Genomic DNA, 15,872 nt, shown 5'->3' with positions numbered 1-15,872 from the left:
GCTGCAGCCACTGTAACTGTGCTGCTCCATACAGACCTGCCCTCTGCGTCTCCTGCCCTGCCCATCCCTCCTGAGGAGCCTGGGAGTGTTCACCAGAGCTCTGCATCCACAGGACTCATCCCAGCAGCTTTGGCTTTCACTCCTGCCAAGGATGTCAAATCTCTCTGACTGGAGCAAAGCCTGTGCCTCGGCTGAGCACATGGATGTAGAAACATCTAGGTGTGGTACATTGTAGCCAACAGCTCCTGAAGCGGATTGAGGGATCCCATTCCTGCTTGTTTGTTCAATTTTTGGCACACTGTGCCATGTCTTGTAATTGCCAAGGCAAGTTTTGACCCTTTACCCCTTCCAAGCCAGTTTAAAGCTCTGTCAATGAGCCCTGCTGGCTCCTGTGCTGGAACTCTTTTTCTTCACTGAGAAAGATTCCTCCCATCAGGTGTCAGAGGATCAGGTGTTGAGTAGATCATTCTGTGGTGAACAAACCCGATTTTTCCATTGACACCAGCCTCAGAACCAGCTGTTGGCCTGATGGATGTGCCTATTCCTATCGCAATAATTTGGTGGTTTTGGGAACAACGGAGGAAATCAGCACCTGGGCTCCTGATCCCCCTGCAATCGTCATGAGCCCCTGAAGTGTCATTTCCTGGTGACTTTTTGGTGACCTGTTTGTGAGTGGCTTATTGTGGAGCAGAGTTCTCCAGGGGTGGTTTGCGGCAAAGGGTGTAAATCTGGCACTTGGGACATGGCTTAGTGGTGGGATTGGTAGCTTTGGGTTAATGTTTGGATTTGATGAGAGACAGGTGCTGAGAGATGCACTTGGGAGGGTTTAGTTGGCTGTTTGGAAAGGTTTCTTCACCAAGAATGTTGTCAAACACTACAACAGACTGCCCAGGGCTGTGGTGGTGTCACCATGCACCTGAGACATGACTTAGTGGTGGGATTGGTAGTTTTGGGTTAACATTTGGATTTGACACTGACAGCGATTCGGGACTAGCTTTCACTTGGGTCACACATGGACATCCACGGACACAGACGGACCACGCAGGGACACGCACGGGCACCCATGGACGCACACAGGGACACGCACGGGCACCCATGGACACACACAGGGTGTGACACGCAGGCACAGGCAGGGACTGGCAGAGCCTCGTAAGTTTTGCTGGCCTTTATTGGCATCGGCAGCCCCGCAGCGCCGCAGCCGCGCTCTGCGCGCTCCTCGGGCCGTGCGAGGCCGAGCCCCGCGCTCGGCTCAGCGGCGGCGGCGGCGGTACCGGGAGCGGCGGCTCCGGCGGTAGCGGGAGCGGCGGGAGGCGCGGCGCCTCCTGCGCACGCCCCGGCGGCGGGAGCGGCGGCGCCGGCTGCGGCTGCGGCTGCGGCTGCGGCTGCGGCTCCTGCGGGAGCGCCGGCGGTAGCGGGCCATGCTGCCGCGGGGCCGGGGGCGGCGCGCCCGCTTTTATAGCCGGGCGGGGCAGCGAGGGAGCGGCATCAGCCGTGAGCTCACAGTGCCCCCCGGGGAGCCCTTGCGGGGACAGACACGCCGTCAGCGGTGAGGTCACAGTGGCCACCTGGGCACGCCCTGATCCTCTGCAAAAACTCAGATTTGGGCACGGATATTCCACAACTTCAGTGCGAGAATTCTTAAGGTCCTTATGAAGGTTGAGGCATGTCGGCTGGCGTTTGTTTAGTTTTTGGCTAGATTGCTGTTGTATTTGTAATTCCCTGGAGCTCTGCCGGGAGACAGAGGGCAACCATGGGGAATTCTCACTGATGCTCAGACTCGAGGAGTGCTGACACTGATTTTTGCAAAACGCAGCCAAAGGATCTGTTCAGCCCTCAGACTCCACCCATTTGAGCTGTCTTTGGTGCTGCTTTAAACGGAAGAACATGAGATTCCAAACTCCACAGAAATGTTTACATGCCTTAATCTTCTTTTATCTTTCATTCCTAGTGTAGCCCCGGCTACTGTGAAGCATGGATGCCAATATCTGCACAACAATGTGTCTTACATTAAGAGACTAATACAGAAATTTAGCAACAGCGACCAGAGTCCTGTCACTCATTGCCTGCTTCAGCCAGGACACGTCTATCAAGTGTACCTTATTTATTTAAAACTTTAGGTTAATTCCTGTAAGATTACGTATGTCATTGCTGAACTGTAGCTTATTTATTTAAGATGATGTAAGCTAGCATCAAACTTTTGTGTTATAGTTTGCAACTTTGTAAATTGTAACTACTTCTGTTGTTGCCTGTTACAATATTTGAAGCTAATTTTTTTTTCTGTTCCTTTCCTTTCTTCAAGGCTTTATGTAATAAATTTTTCCGTAGATCCTGGAGATCCAGTTCCTTTACTATGCAGCTGTGCAGATTTTAAGAAAAATATTGTAGGGCAATGCTCTCAGGCACATGGGATAGTGGGGATGTCATGGGCAGGGCCACTAGTTGGACTTGATGGTCCTTGTGGGTCGCTTCCAACTCAGCATACTACGTGATTTTGTAATTGGTGGAACAATTTTGGAATTATTCGGTGACTAAGAGAAGAATAAAACTGAACATACGGGAGAACTGACATACGAGGAACGAGAGAATCTTTTGACAGCAGTGCGCGGGTCGCTCAGCCGCCTCAGCCGCCTCAGCCGCCTCAGCCGCCTCAGCCGCCTCAGCCGCCTCAGCCGCCTCAGCCGCCTCAGCCGCCTCAGCCGCCTCAGCCGCCTCAGCCGCCTCAGCCGCCTCAGCCGCCTCAGCCGCCTCAGCCGCCCTTTGCCCGCCCTTTGCCCGCCCTTTGCCCGCCCCTCGCCCGCCCCTCGCCCGCCCCTCGCCCGCCCCTTCTCCCGCCCCTTCTCGGCTTATCCCTTCCCTCCCTCCCTTGCCCGCCCGGTTCCGCCCCGTCCCTTCCCCGGCAGTCGCCGCCATGGAGGCCGCGCTGAAGCGAGCGCTCGGCACAGCGGTGCTGCGCCCCACGGGGGACATGGGGGGCGGCTGCATCAGCCAGGGCCAGAGCTACGACACGGACCACGGCCGGGTGTTCGTGAAGAGCAACTCCCAGTCGGAGGTGTGGCGGGGCAGGGATCGGGCAGGCCCCGCGGTGGGAGGCAGCGTTCCGGGCCTGGTGTGGCAGCGGGAGCAGGGCAGTGCTGGCCCTGTGCTGGCCCTGCTGAGGCCACAGCTCCGGTGCTGGGTCACCTCTGGGCCCTCTCACAGGGAATGGAGGGGCTGGAGCGTGGCCAGGGAAGGGAACGGGGCTGGGAAGGGGCTGGAGCCCCAGCAGAGGCTGAGGGAGCTGGGAAGGGGCTCAGCCTGGAGCAAAGGAGGCTCAGGGGGGGCCCTGTGGCTCTGCACAGCTCCTGCCAGGAGAGGACAGCCGGGGGGTCGGGCTGTGCTGCCAGGAACAGGGACAGGAGCAGAGGGAACGGCCTCAGGCTGGGCCAGGGCAGGCTCAGGGTGGACATCAGCCTTTGGACACTCCCAGGGATCCAGGGGCAGCCACAGCTTCTCTGGAAAACCTGTGCCGGGCCTCACCACTCTCACAGTCAGGATTTTTTTCCTGATATCTAACCTAAGCCGACTCTCAGCAGGAATTTCTTCCTGGAAAAGCTTGTTAAGCATTGGAAGGGGCTGCCCAGGTAGGTGGCAGAGTCCCCATCCCTGCAGGTGCCCAAGGAATGCCTGGACGTGGCACTTACCGCTGTGGTGGGGGTGACAAGGTGCAGATGGGTCAAAGGTTGGACTTGATGGTCTGGGTGGTCTTTTCCAGCCTGACTGATTCTGAGATGGGATGATGTTGTGATATCAGTGTTGTTTGTCCAGGACAGGCACTACCATGACATGCTGCTGTCACCTGCAAGGGTAGCAGTGGTGTACCAGTGTCTGCAAGTGCTGTGACAGGGGCTAAGGCACCCAGCAGGTACAAAATTGTCTGCTGAGGGGGTGTGTACCTTCTGTGGTTTTAACTAAAACTTTTAATTCCCTGTGCATGAGAAAGAGTAAGCGATACTTTTCCATAATTGTTCAAGCTTTTCTGCTTTGTCCTTTCAATATCTGGAACATACTGTCGAAGGTAGATACCTGCATTTGGTAGAGATAAGTACAATGCAACTTATTTCTTCAGCATCCTTTGCAGAAACAGACATCAGGTGGAATTTACTGTAAAGATACTCTATACTTGTGTTTATCACATAAATAGCTTCAGTGGCAGAACAGGAGTCAGAACTTGTGTTTGCCCTTCATAGCAAGCAAATGTGTTTGAAAGTAAGCATGCAACTCTATCTGTTCCAAATTTCTCAGCAGTTTCTGATCAAGCTGGGGAGCTGGATAGGGGTGGTAACATGGGATAACACAGGAAGGTTATCCTGCTTTGCAGCAGACAGTTTGAATTGGTGTAGCCCTTCCTTAGGCCTTTGCTAATGCTGTATTTAGCTATACAGTCCAACTAGCTGCAAGATTAGGCTTTGGGGGGGGGAAAAAAAAAGATCTGGATGGATTTTCCACTCAGCAGTTTCATTTTGTGTGCTTTTGCCTGCGTGGGGATCCTGAGCGCTGATTAAAGCAAACTCGGTTGAAGTGCTGTAAACACTGTGCCGTGTGAGCAGCAGCTGCTGTGCATCAGCAGTTCCCGGCCACGTGTGGGGCTTTAGACAGAGGCACAGCATTGCCTGATTTCCCGTGGACACTCGTGAGGCAAAAGGACAGCCAGAGATGTCTCCCAGAGACGGTCAGAGGCACGGAGCACCATCAGGAAAGGCTGGGCGACCTGGGATTGTTCAGCCTGCAGAAGAGAAGGCTCTGTAGAGATATAATTGCACCTTCCAGTGCCAGAAGGGAGCTCGCAGGAAAGATGGGGAGACTTTTTATAGGGACCTGGAGTGACAGGGAAAGAGGGAATGGCTTCAAATTGATGAGAGTAGGTTTAGGTCAGATATTAGGAAGAAATTTCTGACTCTGAGAGTGGTGAGGCCCTGGCACAGGGTGCCCCTGGATCCCTGGGAGTGGCCAAGGCCAGGTTGGACAGGGGTTGGAGCACCCTGGGATAGTGGAGGGTGGGACAACATAATGTTTGTGGATCTCTTAAGGTCCTTCCCAGCACAAACCATTCTGTGATTGCCATTTAATTGAGGCAGATTGTCCAGTGACTGTGTTGCATGGAACATTAGTAAAGGAACGTGCTATTTTATTCATTTTACTTCCTTGCTGTTGCTTTTACCAGATATGTTAAATTTCCCATGTGTTCTTTCTACAACCCCTGCCTGAATCTTGTAGAGAAGCATTTCTTCAGGTGATGAGTGTCACTGATCTCAGAGGAGGAACTCAGGAGAGTAGATTTTCCTTGCTGTGGGTAGCTGGTGCAGAAATAGGTCCCAAATTCAGAATGTCTTCCAAGCAAATGCAGCTGGCAGTGGCTTGGGTTGTGCAAGTGTGATGAGGGGCATTTGGCTGCTGCTGTTGATGGCCACCCATGCCCTTCCTCCATGAGGTAAAAGAAAACACCATGGAAAACCATTCTGGTGAGAGCTCTGATGGGGCACAGCTGAAGGAGCTCATGCTTTATCTGCAAGCAATTTGCACTCCTTCAGTTGCAAACAGGCTTTCTAAATTGTAGAGAATTCCAGAAGCTAAGTCATTTTCACTCACTTGCTTTATGAAATGAAATCACTGTATTTGTAAAACTACTGTCAGGTCTGATGGTGTGGTCCAGTCTGTATCTTGTGTGTGAATAAACATTTCCTCCAGCCTTTCCATGTAAGTTTTACAAACCCAGTTGATTTTGTGGAAGTGCTTTGTTTACCTGTGACTGATGCTCGTAGACACTAATGCTTTCCCTTAACACCTGGCAGGCCAGAAGAATGTTTGAGGGAGAAATGGCAAGCCTGGAAGCCATCCTGAAAACGCAGACGATAAAAGTGCCTAAACCCATCAAAGTTATAGACCTGCCTGGGGGCAGTACTGCGTTTGCGATGGAGCATTTGGAAATGAGGGGCTTGGTCAGGTAAAACAGTGTTATCTTTGCCTCCTTTAACCAGAAATTTTGGCTGTTATGAAAGTTAAATCACTTGTTTTCATAGGGGAAACTTGTTTAATTTTTTCTAAAGCTGGTCAAGACAGTATGGGAAATAACACAGCAGAGAGTTGTATGAAATACTTCATAATGCCTCACCTAGCAAATAGATCATACATCCCAAAGTGAGTCTGGGTTTTGGTTAGTTTTGGGTTTGTTTGCTTAGGTAATTAGTGGTTTTTAGGGTAAGGTTTCTTTTCACAGAAAGGAAGATGACCAGCCTCATCTCCTGTGTTGTGTACTTGCCCTCTGTATAAGAGCCAGTACTTTATTGCTTGGCATGATTATGCAGAGGCACTTCCCCAAATCAGTTACTTTGATTTCAGTATTTTCAGCTCTTACCTTCATTTTGATAGTTACAAACATTTTCTGTGAGACCCTTCTCTGTGATGAGCACTGAATATGGTGAGTTCATCTGTCTGACTCCATTAGGGAGGTGATCATGATCCCTTTCTCACCTCTCTCTCAGAACTTCTGCAGCCAGCTTAAAGTCTTGTCCCTCATCCTGCTTGTGGCAGAGTTTCTAATTCATGAAGAGCCCTCAGTGAGTCCCAAGAGAAAGGGCAGAGATGTTGCTGTTTTGGGGTCAAAAACGGTACCTTTGGCATGCAGATTTCCTGTGTTAACAGGAACAAATTGAGGAAACAACTGGGCCTTAAATGACAGTGCCTGGAGAACAGGGAAAGTTGAGGAAGGTCAAAGGCATAAAAGGAACATAATTATGTTAACATGGGAGGCAACTGTCACCCTGATTTTCTAAGACTTTGCTGAGCCTTCTGATGTTTGCATTCTTGTAACGAACTTTCTCACACACAGTTCTGTAAACAACTTATGTTTTGCATTCTTTCATGGAGGAGGAGAGAATTGATGGACTCTTGGTCTGTCCAGTGTCATTGGAGAGGTGGCACTGTCACCCTCCAATCCACTGTCACTTTTGGAAAACTATAAATGTTGGAGTCAGAAAATAAAGGTCCCTTTTTTTGTTCACCTGGAGAGCAGCAGTGTCCGTGTCGTCTTTCGTGTTGTATTGCAACAGGCAACTGGTTGCAATAGCTGTTTGTAGTTAGAGACTCTTCTGAGTCTCTAACTCAGACTCTAACTAAACAAGACTCTTCTGAACCATGTAGAGGATGAAGTTTTATTAAAAATAGGTAATAAACTAGGCCCCCGTGACTGTCATCATCTCGTCATGTTAGAGAAAAGCAGCTGGAAGCAGCAGTAGAAAGAAAAGGATCCTTTTGGTTCCATTTCCTAAACACAGCTTACCAGAGTTAGAAAGAAAAAAAGGCACAACATGTTGTGCATGCTTTCTTATGTGGATCTAACTGAGAGTCCTGGCAGAAGTGATGTCACACAGAAATTAGAATTGGTAGTTTCTCACTGTTAGTAAATTTATGCTTTTCACTTTCAGTAGTGGTGTCAGAAACAGCCAGGTGAGTACCTTTTGTGTTACTATGCAGTCTTTATAGGAAGACAAGGTGTTTATAACTGGAATACACTGAAAAAATATTTTGTTAGAGGTGTGGAACTGCTTTTACTTACTTGATAGATCTGTTCAAGTAAGTCCTGGAATATCACGACTTGGTTCTGTTCATGTGTCAGTGCTGCTCAGATCACTTTTTTGTTTCTTAGACATTCCGCAGTGCTTGGAACTCAGCTGGCTGATCTTCACCTTCATAACCAGAAACTTGGAGAGAAGCTGAAGAAAGAAGGGAGCATAGTTGGTACAGTACACAGCTGTTTGCAAATTTAACCCACTTGATAATAATCTACAAAGCAGTTAAAATGACTTTTGCTACTTCAGGACAAGTTCATCTTTCCCTGAAGATAGCATGAGAATAGGTTTGGATGAAACAGGCCCAGGCAGGGATTCTTTTTGCTTTTGTTTGCTCTGTTTGGATCTGTATGAGCAAAACACATACTCAGTTTTGGACATAAAGAACCTCAAAATAATATTTTGAAGAGCAGAATATAGCTGCTTAACATCGAACTTTAAATTTAAAAAACAACCACATTGTAACCTTGAGAAAAACATTAAAGTGCAATTTTTTTACTCTCAGTAGGAGCAGCATTTTACTCTTGTATAGTTTAAAAGGTTCATTTGTGTCATGGATGCTCAGTATTTTTGTCTTTGATTTGAAAGGTAAAGGTCAAGGGCAATCAGAAGTCCAATTTGTGGATCAGTTTGGCTTTCATACAGTTACCTGCTGTGGTTATCTTCCACAGGTAGGTTCTACTTTCTCAGACTGATAGAATTTTAAATTTATCTTGTTTTCTCTTCAGTGATAGAGAGGGTCAAAATTAGCATAATAGAAATAAATTAATTTTTGCAGAGCCATGAAAATAAAAAAACGTGGTTCTGCCTACTAAGGAATGTAGTGTTTTGGACAGCACTTAAAAGTGCTTTGGACACTGACAGCTCTTCAATTTCCTGGACTTTAATCACTGAGGGAAAATTATTCCCCTAATTTAATGTTTTAAGATAACATTGAATTAAATGATGGTAGCATTTACTGTCCTGGATGGTACCAGCACAAAGACTGTGTGATACTCAGAAGTCTTTTTGAAAAAGAAGCAAATGTGCCTTTTGTGTGGTGTGGAACTGACATCTGCAGTGCTGTTCCTTCAGGTGAACGACTGGCAGAGTGACTGGGTGACCTTCTTTGCCAGACAAAGGATCCAGCCCCAGATGGACATGGTTGAAAAGAAATCAGGTGACAAAGAAGCAAGAGAACTTTGGGCACAGCTTCAGGTAGGAGCAATTCCCTCAGTTCTCATTATTGGATCAGCTGGGTATACTCAAATTTTATTTTCTTAAACCAAAGGTCCTGTTTGTTGGTTTGCACCAGGTTCTGCTGGTAAGACACTCCAGTTTTTAGGGACTAAAATGCCCTTCTTCTAAGGTATAATGGCATTTTCCACATCTTCCTGTGCTAACATTCCAGAGTGAATTCCAAAGTGCCAGATAGCACTTTGCCTGACTGTTTGGGAAATGCTGGATGGAGTTCATGTTCTCATTCCCTGTAACATGCTCATGATGAGAAATGTGCATAAGCAGTTCTGTCCTGTTTGCTTTCTGTTCATTCACTGTTTGCACCCGATTGAGTGACTGCACTATTGGCTCTTCGGGTCCTACATTTTGAAAATTTGGTGTGATATCCTTGAGCTTTTTAATGATGAAGTGTTGGTGGCTGTTGTTACTAACCCTGGTCAATATCTGAGTTTCAAGGCTTTTATTTTCTTGCTCAAAAAGATTTAGATGACCATTCTATTGCTGCTTTTTATGAACAATAAGAGTCCTCTGGGTGTACTCAGCATCTCTATTGATGAGGTCCTGTGTGTTTTAAATGATGGGTTTTAGGACACTTAAGTATGCAGATAAACCCCTACATTTTAAAGTGAATGATTGTGTAATTTGCATGTCTTTCTTTTCTCCCCCTGCAGCTGAAGATACCCAGTTTTTTCTGTGATGTGGAAATCGTTCCTGCTCTCCTGCATGGGGATCTCTGGGGAGGAAATGTAGCTGAGGATGATTCTGGTCCAATTATCTTTGATCCAGCTTCTTTCTACGGCCATTCAGAGTACGAGCTTGCAATAGCTGGGATGTTTGGTGGCTTCAGCACTTCTTTTTATTCTGCTTACCACAGTAAAATCCCCAGAGCCGCAGGGTTTGAGAAGCGCCTGAAGCTTTATCAGCTGTTCCACTACATGAACCACTGGAACCATTTTGGTTCAGGGTACAGAGGATCGTCTTTAAACATTATGAGAAACCTTGTAAAGTAACTTGCTGCTTAAGCCAAATACTTCCTGTGTTGTTTGGAGAGCCCCATACTTGGTGGTGCAGCTGCAGGAGCAGTAATGTTAAAAACAACCTGTGAGACCCTTGACCTTGTTAAAGACCTAGAACCAGTGTGTCCTGCTGAATACCAAGTGTAAAATAGTCATCCCTTTTTAGCATAGTTGGGGATAACTCCATGAGGGGAAAAAAACTAAGGAAAGAATGAATTTGCACAGTGAATAAAGGTCTCAGTGTCCAGAAAGCATGTGAGACTGTGCAGGGTAATACAGTTTTAGATGCCTGAAAGAAGTTGCTCACTGCATTTTGCTGTGTCTTCCTCCCTCTTTAGGCTCTTCATGTCCAGTTGTGTGCATGAGAGCAACATTAACGACAGAGCTTTGAAAGTACAGGAGAATTATGTAACAGGAACTGTGAGAAGGGATTTGGACTTGCTATTAATTTTTCACAGAATCAGAGTGGGTGAGGTTGGGGGGGATCACAGAATGTCAGCTAGTCCAACCTCCCTGCCTAAGCAGATTACTTAGGATTGGGTCTAGAGCCTTTTAAGGACCTCCAGGGTTTTGCTGATCGATTCCATTGGATGCAAACTGTGGGTGCCTCCTGGAGTGCTTGTAGGCTGTTCTGTGCTTTCTGCTGGTCAGTGGGCTTTTACCCACAGCACTTCTGCTTCCACCAGAACTAGTTCTCTTCCTTTTTTGGATTATGCTTTTGTCCAGTAGTGTGCATTTTTAGAGAACTCTCCCAGTAAGACACTTTTGATGTACACACCTTGTGGAGGTGTATTCTCTAATGAAATAAAACCTGCACATGCTTCTTGTGTATGACTAGAGTCAGTCAAAATCCACCTAATCATGAAACAACATCAGCTGGCACTTTGTGTTTTCCACACCCACAAAGAAAACTATAAAATATAACTTAAAAGGGGAAGGAGGCCCGGGGAGACTCCTGGGATGGCTCACAGGCTGTAACCTTCTGCTTCTCCACAGGATTGCGTATCAGTTAATATTATTCTAAGGGGATACTACTGCTTGCACTTTCTGATACCAGTGTGTTTATCCACAATATGTCAAATTATTCTGGCACAAGGATCAGTGAACCACAGCATTTGTGTCCCTGGGGATTATAAGTGTGCCCAGTGTCGAGGCTGCACTGTTTGTACACCTGTGCTCGTGAGAGTTCCAATGCAGACTCAGTGCTGCACTGTTCACTCTAAAATGTTCTGTGTAAAGGTCTCCCAGGGCCTCAGCCATGCCAGCAAGGGGAAGGTGTAGTAGACACCTCTGGGCTCAGTACTTCTCTGGATAGCTTTGATAGCAAGGGCATCTTCCTTTCCTAAACCCTCACCTGGCAGTCCCCGCTGAGTGCACGCCGTGGCTGTTGGGGTAAGAGACATGAAACTGGCAGAAGGCAACATGTAACTCATGGAGCAGCACTGCACCCTGTCAGAAGACCTTGGTGATAGTTCCACAGACTGTGGCTTTAATACTGAACCTGTGCTCTTTTGATGTAGGCTGGTAGTGGTGCTTCTGTGCAAGCCTGCCAGGTAGGTGAGACAGATGCATGATATCTGACATGCACTGTGAGTGTTCAGGAATGGCTTGTACTAACTAAAACTGCTTTGCACTGGGCATTGGCAGATTCCCGAGGGTTTTCTAGCTGCTAGTTTGGCAGTTACTTACACAAATTGAAAACACGTTTGGAGAAGACTGATATTTGGTACTACTTCCCTTAATTCTACTACTTTTCCCACTGGCTGTTTGACTTCTGCTGCAAAAAAATCTGCTTGGTAGAATAGGTTTTCCTTTTACCTTGTTACCTGAATAAAAGGTTTCCCAGTTGATTATTGTTGTCTCTGTTTTCTGAATTAAAGCTTTACATCTTGGTTTATTCTTGGGGAATTACTTGCTCTGACCTGTTGAAGATCCTTAGTTTGTTGGATAAATTACGATTATCGGAGGTGTTTCTGGGAATGTGCATGGTCATGGATTGGTTTGGAGCAGTGTGTCACTGAAGAAAATTTACATGTTCATTAGAGAACAAGTAAAGATGTTAATTTGCCTAAAATACATTTAACTCTTTAACTCTTAATTTTAGCAGGGGAAAATGAATGAGAGTGGATTTTCTGTCAGTTGTATTCTGAGATAAACTTACTGATAAACAGCAACCCTTCAGAGATGACCTTTTCCTACTAGAACTGAATCCAAATATTTTTGTGATTCAAGAAAGGTTGTGTTTATGCAAGTTATGCAGGAAGAGACAATTTTATGTAGAGTTTTGATGTAAGCATGTTATGTTCAGTTTTTCAAAGCTGGGTTTTGCGGTCAGTAAGATCAAGATCTGAAGGGGTGTAGAGAGGCAAGGAAGTAGAATGTAACAGGAAACTCTCCTGCACCGTGGATCCTCTGGCTCCAAGCCCCTCTCGGGCTGCAGAAACTGCCTACGGATACGAATGTTGCACTCCAGTGCTGGTTTTCCTCCAGCTTCCCGTCTTCAGCCCTGTTCCAGAATAGATCTGGTAATTAAAGCTGCTGCCAGGCTCTTCCAGCAGAAGTCAGAGCAGGTGGGAAGTGTCACATTAGAATGTGACAAAAAGCTTTAGGGGGAAAACGTTTTTCTGATAACTAAGCCACACAACAATCACAACAGCTTTATTATTTTTAATTTGTAAATAGTTCCTTTTGTTTTTATTTGAAGTTTTGTTTGCTTGGAGGTTTGTTTTGTTTTTCCTTTAGCAACTGAACAGAGAAATGAATTAGGGTTGCTTTCATTACGCAGATAAAGATTTGCTCTATTTCTTCATTATTTTTTTGCCCCTTTATTCCTTTCCCCACATGCTCCACTGCAACCCAGCGTATGGTTCTTGCCTTTCAGCAGCTGGAGAGCCATCTAACCAAGAATCTTCTCTTTACAGAGACGTTAGAAGAACAAATATTGCAGGATCTGGGTTGTAATAACATGTCTTAAAGGCTCAAAACTTTTTACCTGAGAGTGCCAGCGCACTTTGCAATTACATCATCTGGGTTGATCGTGTTTTTAAATTCAGCGTCATTGCAAAAATGGGTTTTAAATTTTTTCCTTCTTTTTCTCTTAAGAGCAATCCTCTGCACAGTAAACACAGTACGACTCATTTAGAGTGAAATAGTGTTAAAAATTACTGTCCTGATCTTCACCTCTACTACTGGTACAATGTAAATTACAATCAACAGTTCTGAGTAGAAACACAAAACAATCTCCCAGCCAAAATCACAGGAACGAGACTGAAGTTTATTGGTTTCCAGAAAAACACCTGGTTTGCATTGAAGAGATTGCTCCTTTATTTAGAGGGTAAATTAGCATATTCCTTTCTGTAAGTTCTATACATTTCTCATGGTCCACAGGAGCTCTAATAAATTGTTCCCAGAAACTGGTGGCATCCAAGCTTGACTTAAAGTTGTGCGTGTTTTCTCCTCGTTGTTTGGTGTATTTTCCTCCCCTTTTTGCAGTCACTGCCTCAGACCTTTGCTGCTCCGTCAGTTGTCGCTTTATCTTCTGTTTCACCAGCTCCTACAAACAAACAAATCAGATCAGAGCCAAAATACAAGTGATTTTAAACAACAACTTAACATGAGTGTGGCTAAGGCAGGTGAGAAGTCATCTATTTCATCAGGGTGGAGTCATACCTCGTTGCAAACCAGAAGAAATTTTGCAAGTCTTTGACATGTAATCTAATATAAGCTCATCAAAACCTATTGCTCAGCCAGAATAATTGGTGGAAAGACTCATTGGTCTTCCCACCATCACACCTTAAATGTGAGCAAATACTGAGAAATGCTTCAGAGCCAGCAGATGTGCAATTTGTCATTTAAATTGTTGGCCATTCCCCTCTGAGTGACACAGATGCATGTAAAGATCTGTACAAAAACAGAAGGATGCTTTACTCCATTTGAACCAGCTGATTTTACAAAATTCATGACATTTTCTTTTCCTGGCGTAGTCTGCAAGTTATGACTGCACCTGTTTCCAGTTCTGCCACTGTTTATAGCCACAAAGCCTGCAAACATTTGTTTTTGTGATTAATTTAATAATCTTTAGTAACGTTTTCTCCACTGACAGAAAGAAAGCTGCAGCGAGATAAATGCGTGCAGCAGAATCAGCTCCAAGCAGCCCAGTGGCTCTTGCAGCAGTGCCATTATTGTGCGTTTTTAGTTCTGTAATTATTTTCCCATGTTACAAATAGCCCGTTATACCTGTTTTTCACTTCAGCTCTAACACTCAAAGGTTCAGCAGGGGGCAGAAAGATAATTTTGCTCAGCCTAAAAGCATGTAAGTGGAAGCATTGTTTTATATTCGGGTTTTATATTCGGATGAATCAGTTGAAAGCTCTTCTGGTAAGTGCTTTTATATTTCTTTTTGAACAGAAAATTAGGTACATGCATGCCATTTACATATTGTTGTGTATTTAAAATACCTTAAAAAAAAAAAAAAAAAGGAATCCAGGTGAGAAAGGCCAAATGAAACCTTGACTCAAGCATCCACACTCAGTGGATTTTCAGAGGATGTGGTGATTTACAGCTGGACTCCGGTGTGAAATAATCATAAAGAAGTTACAACCAAAACAGTTAAACTGGTCAGAGAAGTGGCTCAACATGTACATGTTTCTCTATGATCTGGTTTTTGAATCTTTTTATGCTTGTAGGTCTGCAAAATGCTTTAACTTAAGACCAGTGTCCCACTCGTATTTTGCACTTAGAGAAATAATTAATACAAAGTATTGAAAGTGCCAGAAATTAGTGAGTGAAAAAATATTTAGGAGAGGGCATCAAACAAAGGCATGTGACATTTGCAGCACGCTCACACTTTGAGCAGTTTGCAGCTCAAATGGGTGCTTGTGTTTGACAGGTCTCCAGTGCACTTGCTTTTCGGGGGCTTGGATTGCTTTTTGGACATTTAAAAAGCTTCAAAAAACTGGAGAAGCAAGAAGTTCCATGCCTAAACTAAGGGAAAACCATGCCAGATGCGCTTTAATTAATCCATCTGCTGCTTGCACTACAGGCCATGCCACAGAATTACCCCGAAATACACAAGTGCAGTGCCAGCTGCTTTTACTCAGGCTCCGCGTAGCTCCTGCTTTGATGTGGGACATTATTTGCCACACAAATTACGGAGGTTCCCCAGTACATTCCCTGCAGAGGGGGTTCCTCCACCTGCCAAGCCCTATTTTTAACTCGTTTCAGTCTTCTCCTCAAACCTCTTCTTCCATCGCAAGTGCAGCTGCTTCTAAGATCAAATTTAATCAGAAGAGGGCAGCATTTCATTTATTTTGACAAAACTTTTTGTGTGGGCGCTCAGAACATTTCCTCTTTAGCTTCCAGAGCATGATGTAATCAGTTTTACAAGTATTGAACACATTTTCCCTTTAGCTTACTAAAAATAGTAACTTCACCCACATTACCTCAAACTGAAAGAAAAGATAAGATCCTGGACGATTTTCACTGGGTGAAATTCTGGGGGAATTTTACAAGACCAATTTCTATGTGCACCTAAAATTGCCTGGAGTGGCATCATTTCATACAATTGCACAGAAATACATCTCATTTACAAGCCTTCCATCTTTAGGGCTGTGAAATAGGTAGAGAAAAGAGAGATAAGAGTTTAATTTGGAAAAGCTGTAGTGCTGTGCTTATTTTTTTTTCTCACTGTTGTTTCACCTTTATATCCCTTTATATATATGTAATTATGATATTTTATGAACATCCTTTTGCTAGGATTTTATTTTCTTGAGAAGTTGGGGAGTTCTAAGAATAAATGAAAACAATGACTATTTGATATTTTAGAATACAAGTGGAGCTGTGGTTGGTCCCATGTAGTTGTTTTTAATTAATAACCAATCAAAGTCTGACTGTTTAGACTGTCTTAGTTACGAGTTTTTGTTATTCATTCTATTTTATTTTTGTTTTGTTTTCTAATAATTTTTTTTTTGTTTTTTAGTATAGTTTTAATATAACATTTTTAATATAATATATATCATAATATAATAAGCCAGCC

General features: G+C 45.0%; 1 protein-coding gene and 1 long non-coding RNA gene across 3 annotated transcripts in view; one reads left to right on the top strand and one right to left on the bottom strand.

The window, feature by feature from the left end:
* The first annotated feature begins 2,868 nt into the window (after positions 1–2,868).
* On the top strand, positions 2,869–11,688 carry LOC119695792 (ketosamine-3-kinase-like). 2 transcript variants are annotated; one of them, XM_038124922.1, is made up of 6 exons: positions 2,869–3,049; positions 5,829–5,980; positions 7,682–7,773; positions 8,193–8,275; positions 8,679–8,801; positions 9,494–11,688. In XM_038124922.1, the coding sequence occupies exons 1-6, from the start codon at positions 2,909–2,911 to the stop codon at positions 9,830–9,832; spliced, it is 930 nt and encodes a 309-aa protein (XP_037980850.1). In that variant the 5' UTR covers positions 2,869–2,908; the 3' UTR covers positions 9,833–11,688. The 2 variants fall into 2 exon arrangements, with proteins under 2 accessions (XP_037980850.1, XP_037980851.1); XM_038124923.1 differs by lacking the exon at positions 2,869–3,049 and adding an exon at positions 3,541–5,733.
* Positions 10,424–15,872, bottom strand: part of LOC119695793 — a 22,406-nt gene continuing 16,957 nt past the window's right edge. The window contains exon 2 of the long non-coding RNA XR_005255388.1: positions 10,424–13,391. This is a non-coding gene — a long non-coding RNA (uncharacterized LOC119695793). The remainder of the gene's footprint in view (positions 13,392–15,872) is intronic.

Source organism: Motacilla alba, chromosome Z (assembly GCF_015832195.1).
Source record: "Motacilla alba alba isolate MOTALB_02 chromosome Z, Motacilla_alba_V1.0_pri, whole genome shotgun sequence".
Classification (NCBI taxonomy): Eukaryota; Metazoa; Chordata; class Aves; order Passeriformes; family Motacillidae; genus Motacilla; species Motacilla alba.
The sequence above is the reverse complement of the archived record's forward strand: the minus strand, read 5'-3'. Positions and strand labels throughout refer to the sequence as shown.